Below are 10,089 nucleotides of genomic sequence, written 5' to 3'. Positions count from 1 at the left end.
AATCTACTTCCGTAGTGATACTGCCTCGGAAACCCAAGGAGGGGTCGCTATGAGTCGGGGCCGACTCGACGGCACATAACAACAACAACAACAACATATATATATACATACACAAATCATATACCCAACAAGGGTTTAGTATCACAAATACTTATGTAAAATAAAAAAAGCCTCTTACAATTTAATAACAAAAAGACAAACAACTCAATTTAAAAATGGGCAAAGAACTTCAATAAACATTTCTCCAAATGGCCAACAAGTGAATGAAAATACGTTCAACTTTATTGGTCATTAAGAAAATGCAAATCAAAACCACAATGAAATACCACTTTACACACACTAAGTTGGCCACCAAAAAAAAAAAAAAAGAAAGAAAGAACTATAACAAGTACTGGCAAGGATGTGGAGAAATTGGAACATTTGCACATTGCTCGGGGAATGTAAAATGGTGCAGCATCTGTGGAAAACAGTTTGTTGCTCAAAATATCAAATACAGAATTACCACATATGATAGAGATTCCAAGAGAAATGAAAATACATGTTCACACAGAATCTTGTATATGCAGCATTATTCAAATAGCTAAAAAGCAGAAACAACTCAAATGTCGATCAACTGATGAATGGATAAGCAAATTGTGGTATATCTATACAATGGATTGAAAGGAAGATTGGGCGATCTACTTCTGGAGTGACACCACCTCAGAAACCCAAGGAGGAGTCGTTATAGTCGAATCCGACTCAACGGCAGTGACTGAGTTTATGCAATGAAAGATTATTTAGCCATGGAAAGGAATGAAGTACTGATGCATGCTACATGGATGAACCTCAAACACATTATGCTAAATGAAAGAAGCCAGATACAAAAAGGTCACATATTGTATGATTTCATTTATATGAGGTTCCCAGATAGGTAAATCCATAGGGACAGAGAGTGGATTGGTGACTGCCACAGGCTGGGAGCTAGGGGAAATGGAGAGTGAGTGCTCAAAGGATACAGGTTTCGAGGTGATAAAAACATTTCATAACTATACAGAGACAGTGATTGCACAACATTGTGAATGTACTAAATGTCACTGAAATGTCCGCTTTAAAATGGTTAATTTTGTGCTGTATGAATTTCATCTCAATTGAAAAAAAAAATGTAAAGGCAAGGATTTACTTTGGGGAGACTTACTTAAATTGTGGTGGGATCAACCCGATATACACTGAAAAATGCCATCTTAAAGCAACATTATGTACTTAAAGGAACACAAGTGTGTGACTTAATCTTTATTTTACATCTATAAATGATGAGAAATAAGGAGTCCTTGGGTGGCACAGACAACTGTAGCCTCGAAAGGTTAGTGGTTTGAAACCAGCAGAGCCCCCTCAGGAGACAAGCCCTGCGATCTGCTTTGAAAGGTTACAACCCTGAAAACCCTACAGAGCAGTTCTCCTCCACTTTCATGGGGGCGCCGTAAGTCAGAATCAACTCAACAGCAAGTAGCAACAACAATGAAGTTAAGGAAGGATTTCTGGAACATGTGCAATTTAAATCACAACTGAAAAATGATGAATATTCTAAAATATTCTAAATTATTATTATTATTATGTATTCTTGAGTGATATCTAGAATATAAAAGGACTTCCATGTACATTGGATATGTATTCCAAACTGCATATCTGACATAGGCAAATTTATTCTAAACTATGCAGAAGAAGGATCCTGACAAACAGTCTTATACAAACAACTATACATACAAAATTAAAGTTACTTATTACAGTCAACATACATCGACTACTTACTTAGTATGTGCCAGGTCCTTTGCACATATTGCATTGCTAAGACAACAGTCCTATGGTGTAAGTTTTGTTATTATTATGATCTGGAGCAGTTCATCAACTTCTATCATAACACACAATAAGGAAATGGCAGGGCCAACTTGAACCCAGGACTGCCTTCCTCAAAAACCCGTGCTCTTAACCACTGTTCTACTTACCATTTGTTTTGCATTTTAGCGATTGCCAGGTGTCATGGATTGAACTGTATCCCCAAAAAAACTTGGCTGTGCCACGATTTGCAGTGGTTTGGCAGTTGTGTAATGATGTAATCTGGCAGTTATGTAACGGTATAATCACTCCTATGATGTGTTCTGTCACTCAGCTGTAGGAGGATTAGGGTGGAATGCAACACGCTTACTCAGGTCACAGCCCTAATTTCATGTAAGGAGAGTTTCCCTGGGATACGGCCTGCATTACTTTTTATCTTACAAGACATGAAAGGAGAGAGAAGTGAGCATGGAAAGAGGGACCTGCGTACTACCAAGAAAGAAGAGCTGGGAGTGGAGGCATCCTTTGGACCTGGGGTCCCTGCACTGAGAACCTCTCAGACCCCGGGTAAGACTGATGCCAAGACACACGGATATCTCTGAGGAACTTTGGGCCCACAGACGTTAAAAGGAGACAAGAACCTTTCCCTAGAGCTGGCACCCCGAATTTGAACTTCTAACCTTCAAACTACGTGAGAATAAACTGTTAAAGCTTAAAAAAAAAAAAAACTGAAAGATGATTAGTACCTCAGAGAATTATTATTTTGTCAAGAAATCCAATCCATGAAGCAGAAACCACTAATTACTCCCATTACAAATGAATTCCTACAATTTCAGGAGTTTATCTAGCCTATTGCTATTGATTCTAGTCTCTTCATAATATAGTATTATTTAAAACTTAATTTATACATCTCTAAATGTGTGCACTTGCATGTGCATCTTGGTAATCACTTTGCTTTCAATATTAATAGAATGATTGAACAGAGTCTCATAAAAAATGGTTAAGCTAGTTTTGAATTACTTTTGGTGGCCTAATAAATTTAGATCCCTCTCGCTATTTGCCTGCTAATGCAGCACTGGTATGCCAATGTTAAATGTGCAGTCTGCTGTTCAGGTGTGACATTATCCCGTTCTCACATGCCAATATTCTTCCTTACATTCTAAGATGATCCATTAATACTGCACTACAGTTGTAGTAGATGAAACATATTTAAAAAAAAAAAAAAGTAATTTGGTTTACACAGAAACTGTTACCAAGACAAACCTTCTTGATGAAGTTCCAAGAACATTAAATCATAAGAAATTATTTCAGCAGCTGGTGAAAGTTGAGTGTACATAATACAAGACATCTGGCTGTCTCTGCATTTTCAGTTCATTTAAAAAGTATAAACACATTAAAACACTGAAATGTTTGATATATTATAATACTGCTTGCTCCTCAAGAGTGTTGAAGTGGCTGGTCTCTTGACTGCGTCCAAGGCTTATTTACCATCCAAAAGGATTTACTATTTCCATCCCCCTTAACATCATCAAGACATTTATCGATAAAGGTAAAAATGGACTCATTTAGGACACATATTTGGTAATGAAATAAATGTAACAGAAGCAGTGCTATTTTAAAATGAAATCTGGAATATGTGAAAAACATCTCACACTGACATGTAAGAAGTAGACAAAACATGTGTTTCCCTTCCCTCCCCATTCATTTATTTCCCTTCTCTTCCCATATTATTTTAGTTTTAAAATTCTACAAAGGAGTTTGTATTTGTTCAACAGATTTACTGTTGAACACAGACCGTGTGCTGTGCACAGACTGTGTAACACACACTGGGCTAAGGACAATGGGAAAAGTATGAAAATCATGGTGATTTAATGCAGGTTATGATCATAATGAAGTACATCTACCTATGAAGACAAACATAGGCCAATGGACAATTAGGTAATTGTCATTAATGCCCTAAGTAATAACAACTATAGAAATTCAAAGAGACAGTTGCAAAATAATATTCCTACTTGGTTGTTCTTAATTGGCATTGAGTCATTTGTGGCTCGTGATGGCCCCAAGTGTGCAGAGTAGAACTGCAACTTTACAGAAACAGATGGCCAGGCCTGTCTTCCGAGGCATCTTTTTTCTAGTAGTCGAGTACATAAGCATTTGGGCCACCCAGGAAGCCATCCTCCTATTACTGCTGTTTTTTTCTAGACTCTCTGGCTTTATCTAACTCTTAAATGGAGATAGTACCCTGAATTCCAGCCTAAATGCTGTTATTTGTCCCTCTACCACATTCTCCATAGATTATTCCATCTATTCTCATCACGCCAATGATCAACTGCATTTGGACTACAAGAGAAACCATTTTCTAAATTCAGATCACCACTACATTCCAAACCCACTCAACTATCTGTTGATCAGACATCTTTATTTTGACATATTAAGAGTCAAAAAATCTAATACATACTAACTTAGATGCAATAAAAGGAAGAATATAAGAAAAATATTGTTTACTTGTACATACAGGAAAAAAAAAAAAAAAAACCTGAAAGAATGGATAAGAAACTAATAAAAGACGGTTGCCAGCTCAGGTATGAGCAGTCTCTCACTTCTTGTATCTCCCATCTCACCTGACAATGAATTTCCATGTTTAAAGGATGATTTTTGTTAAGACTTATAGCAGAAGAATTGCATTCAACATATGTTGCAGAAATCTAACACAGGTGCATTTTTTCATGTAAGATGCTATCCTGAAGATAAGTAATCCAGGGATGGTATAATAATTCCATAATGTCATCCTTATCTCTGGGATATTGATGGCTCCTAAGATGCTATTCTTTCTATGTGGTACTCATTACAACAGTTTCAACATGCACTGTCTCCACATTCCAGGAAGACAAGAAAGGGCAAGAAGCAAAAGGTTAAAGGACACACACTCTACAAGTGCATGACTTCTACTTAAATCTCATTAACCCAAACTATGTCACGTGACCACCTTTAGTTGCCTGTGTATCAGAAAATTAAGCTAGGCACACATTACCACACCAAACAATGTCTGAGTTCTGTTAGAAAGGGAGGGGAGAATGGACATCAGGCTTGCAAATAACCATGTTTGTCATAAGACTTCAAGTTGGCACGGGAAATTTTCCCCTGTGATGTCCCCGAGATTACGATCCTATCAGGCAATTCCTCGGTTGTCCTGAGCCCTACTTTCCAGCCCCAGCAGTTACAACCAGGTTTGGTGGTTCTCACTTCCAAATCTATCTGTAAATTACAAATGCTGCACTCGAGCACAACCAAGACCAGGGCATACTCCTTTCTACTGTACCACAGGCAAATGGCACATTTCCAACCATCCAGATTCAGGTTCTGGGGCGATAAACTTTAAAGTCTACTTCTTCATTTCCAAGTTAATTCCTTTACAAATAAGTGGTTGAAAATTGGTTCTTTTGGAGCAAAATAAATAAAGATAGATATTCCAATGGTTTCTGACCCTCCAAAGGGTCACAGCACACACACAAAAATATACAGTGTATCTGTGGCATTAAAATTTCATTGGGGGAAGGGGCAATTAGGGAGAAAATGTCTAAAAAGGCACTTCAATACATACACAGTACTCCAATAGTAGTAAGAATAATCTACAAATGGATACACAGATAGACACACAAGCTAAACAGGTGTGGGCAGGTGAATGGAACTATACTCACAAATATTTGTAAGTTTGACAGAGACTATTTCTACCTATGTATTCATATGTACTGCAAATATATCCATGGATATAGTAGAGCACACAGGGGGCAAAGTTATGTTAACTTCTTAGCCATAACAAATACCTTGAAAAAATGAGTTGCTGGGCCTGGGGACTCAAGACCATAATCAAGGTCAATTGGCCTAACATACTTCATGCAAAGTGTTCTACACCTTACTTCACTGAGTAATGACTGGGGTCTTAAAAGCCTGTGAATGGCCAACTAAGGTGCAACTATTGGTCTCTTCCCATCCTGAGCAAAGAAGAGTGAAGACAGTCAAAGATGTATGGAAACAATTAGTCCAAAGGACTAATAAACCAAAAACCCTCTCCCATCAAGTAGATTCTAATTCATAGAGACCCCACTGGGTTTCCAGGGCTGTAATTCTTTATAGAAATAAAATGCCTCATCTTCCTCCCAAGGAGTAGCTGGTAGGTTTGAACCACTAGTCTGGTTAGCAGCCACATGCCTTCCCCACTATGCCACCAGAGCTCCTTTGAAGAATAAATAGGCCATGCAAACCCCTGCCTCCACAACCCTGACACTAGAACAACTAGATGGTGCCCAGCTACCAATGCCAACCACTCTGAAAAGGATCACAGAAGGAGACCCTGGAAAGAGTGGGAGAAAAATGTGAAACTCAAACAATAAAAAAAAAGAACAGGCTAACTGTCTGATACAGACTGGTGAAACCCCTGAGACTATGGCCTTCAGACACCCTTCAAGTCTAGAACTGAACTCACCCCCATAGCTCAACTTTCAGCCAAACAACAGACAGGCCTCAAGGGGAACAATGGCACTGAGAAAGCAGAACAATCAACCATATGAAATCAAAAGGGCAGCATTTGTCCAGGGACAAAACTCAGAAGGTAAGAAGGGATAAGAAAGGAGGAGGACTATTTGATAGTCAACACAAGAAGGAAGTGGGAAGAGAACTGTTACATTGTGGAGACTGCACCCAATGTCACAAATCAGTATGTGTATGAATTGTTGAATGCAAGACCTACTTGCTCTGTACACTTTCACCCAAATCACAATAAAAAGTTAAAAAAAATAAAAATAAAAAGGCATCTCAAGGGGACAATGATGGGGGGCCACTGAGAATCACTGCTTTCGAAGAAACAAACTGGATTACATTTTCAATCAGATAGGAAATGCACTGAGCTGTCGTGACAGAAGCCCAGTTACAGGAGCTTAAACAAATAAGTCTATTTTTCTCACATGAAAAGTCTGAGGCAGGTTGCTAATTGATGGCTTTGGTTTAGCAGCTCAGTGATGTCAAAGCAGAGTTACCTGTGAGCTTCGGTGCCAAGATGGCCACACAATGCAGAAGAGCTCATCCACATTGCAGACAGCAGGAAGAGGTATGTCAAGAGCAAAACAACGGGCCTCCTAGCTGAAGTCAGTTCCCCTTGAAGAGCTTTAATGGGAAGTCCCACTTGAGGGCTTCCCTGCACACCTCACCAACTACCTCTAGCTGCAAGCAAGGCTGGCAAGGGAAATGGAGAGAATACTAGATGGACACCTAGCTGTCCCGCCACATAAGGGTCAGTGCCAAACCATCAGAGCAACTGTCTTTTAACTGCCAAGTAAACTTTGTCTTAAATTCCTGTTTACAAAGGGCTGTTAGTCAATCTAATACTGTGCCTACCACATGTTTAACGTTGAGGAAGCCTTTGGTACTTTCTCCTTAACATAAAATTCTTGCTTTGATGATGGATAGGCAGGTAAGTATTATTGGACAACCCAGATAAAAGAACTCTCTGGCTGTATAATCCTTCAAAGGAACACATAAAAGTACCAGGACCCACAGATCCTTCAACATGTGATCAATTATAATCTTCAATGTACAAAAAAGATAACACACATTCTGGCTTAGCCAGAACTTACAAGAGTGGAATATCCGTGATTAACTGCATCAAACAGCAGATCAATTCTTCCAAAAGATCTTCTGATTCAGAACCTAGTAAGACAACATAAAAAGTTTCTTAATAAGTATTAAATAGAATAGAGGTATTTAGAAGGTAGTCCTTCATTTCTAATGAGAATAAGAACAGTTACAATTACGTAAACTCAAACACTAATGTTGACCTCGGAATAAAATCCAAATCATGAGTAAGTTAGTACAGGAAATTTAAACACCAACTATTACTTATATGGCTGTTAGAGCTGGAAGATATCATACAGCTACTCTAGGCTGGTAGTTTTCAAATTTCTTATACTACACTATTTCTTCAAATGAAATCTTACATCAAAGGCAAATTAATGAAACATATAAAAATCAAGCTGCTCTCCATGCTTTGGTTAGCTCCCTCCCCCTCTAAATATCTGACCTTACCCTTGATCTTCTTGATGGGTAAGAACCCCTGTGGCTCCTCAGATCACAGACTGAAAACCAGTCATTGAAACCAATCACATCTTTTAGAAAGAGCAGAAGATAAAATGGCTTTCCCACGTGTCATAACAAGTGGCAATGACAGGATGCACAGTACCATTCCAGTAAAAATGCTCCTCTGTCCCAACCAATTTGCTCTACTTAAGTGACCCCCCTCCTTCTTTTCAAATCCAATTCAAGTATTACAGGACTTCTGGCTTCTGGACACTTTTGACACCTGCTTCTTGAGGAAATTCTTTCCTCTCTTAGTTCATATGACACCTTATACCTAACCAAACTTCTTTCTCTGTTCCTTTCTAGCACCTGTTTCCTCAGCACACCCTTCATATTGGTGAGTTCTGCCAGTGACTTTGTTCTCATTCCCTAAGCTCCCCGTGATCAATCATCGCTTATATTATGATGATTCCTAAAGCTTCAGTATTCCTCTGGACTAGAATTCATAGTTTGATGCCCATTAGCCTGCTGGCTCTCTCCACCTAGATGTATCATCCAGTATCTCCAGCTCAACACATTCATAACTGAATCTTCTCCCCCAACACTTCAAATACATTTGACTCATTAAACATCAATGACAAAGACAGATAAATTGTGGGATGACATCAAGAACATAATAAATGTTAAAACCAAAAGGCTATTAAAAATACAAAAAAGAAAAAAAAGACCAAAATAGATGTCAGAAGAATCTCTGAAACTGAACAGAGATTAGCTAAAGCAAATGGAAGAAAGATGAAGTAGAAGAGTTGAACAGAAGATTTCAAGGGGCAGGCTGAGAGGGCAAAGTATTATAAAAAGGAGTGCAAAGATCTAGAGTTAGAAAAACAAAAGGAAATAACATGCTTGGCATTTCTCAGGCTGAAAGAACCAAAGAAAACATTTAAGTCTCAAGTTGCAACTATGGGCAAAATACTGAACGAAGCAGGAAACATCAAAAGAAGAAGGAAGGAATACACAGAGGCACAGTAGCAAAAAGAACTGGTCAACGTTCAAACATTTCACGAGGCAACATACGCTCAAGAACTAATGGTACTTAAGGAAGAAGTCCAAGCTGCACTGAAAGAACTTGCAAAAAACAAGGCTCCAGGAATTGATGGAATACCCACTGAGATGTTTCAAAAAAGAATGTAACATTAGAAGCCCTCACTCATTTATGCCAAGAAATTTAGAAGACATCAGCATGGCCAACCAATTGGAAGAGACCCATATTTGTGCCCATTCCAGAAAAAGATGATCCAAAAGAATGCAGAAATTATCAAACACTATCATTAATACCACACATAAGTGAAATTCTGCTGAAAGTAATTCAAAAACTGTTGCAGTAATTCATCGATAGAGGACTGCCAGAAATTCAAGCTAGTTTCAAAAGAGGACGTGGAAAGAAAGATATCATTGCTGATGTCAGAAGGATCTTGGCTGAAAGCAAAGAACACCGGAAAGATGTTTACCAGTGCTTTAATGACTATGCAAGGGCATTCAACTTTGTGGATCATAACAAATTATGGATAACATGCAAAGAATGGGAATTCCAGAACACTTAATTGTGTTCATTAGAAGCATGTACACAGATCAAAAGACAGACATTCAAAAAGAACAAGGAATATTGTATGGTTTAAAATCAGGAAAGATGTGTGTCAGGGTTGTATCCTTTCACCACACTTATTTAATCTGTGTGCTGAACAAATAATCCTGGAATCTGGACCATATAAAGAAGTTGGCAGCACCAGGATTGGAGGAAGATTCATTAACATCTTGCAATATGCAGATGACACAACTTTGCTTTCTGAAAATGAAGACAACTTGAAACACTTACTGATGAAGATCAAAGACTACAGCCTTCAGTATAGGTTACACTTCAATATAAAGAAAACAAAAATCCTCACAACTGGATCAGTAAGCAACATCATGATAAATGGAGAAAAGGCTGAAGTTGTCAAGAATTTCATTTTACGAGAGTTCCGGCAAGATGGCGGACTAGGCAGAAGGATTGCACAGACCCTCTTCAACAAAGAAAAGGGAAACCAATTAATACAGACACAGAAGATAATCGTGGACCCCTGAGTCTTGAAGGGAAGGATACAGAATTGGACTAAACCCCAATTAGCAGAAGAATTTGCGTGAAAATACCAAAAAAAGGAGACATACGGAGCT

General features: G+C 38.4%; 1 protein-coding gene across 1 annotated transcript in view; it reads right to left on the bottom strand.

Annotated features, from left to right (window-relative positions):
• DYM (dymeclin) overlaps positions 1-10,089 on the bottom strand; it is a 490,131-nt gene that overhangs the window by 401,800 nt on the left and 78,242 nt on the right. The window contains exon 5 of the mRNA XM_042781387.1: positions 7,440-7,512. Coding sequence (XP_042637321.1) covers positions 7,440-7,512 — 73 coding nt within the window. The remainder of the gene's footprint in view (positions 1-7,439; positions 7,513-10,089) is intronic.

The sequence above is a fragment of the Orycteropus afer genome, unplaced genomic scaffold (assembly GCF_000298275.1).
Source record: "Orycteropus afer afer isolate SDZICR_OR568_19922 unplaced genomic scaffold, OryAfe1.0 scaffold00113, whole genome shotgun sequence".
Taxonomy (NCBI): Eukaryota; Metazoa; Chordata; class Mammalia; order Tubulidentata; family Orycteropodidae; genus Orycteropus; species Orycteropus afer.
Note: the sequence above shows the minus strand (reverse complement) of the source record. Positions and strands in the feature narration are given on the sequence as shown.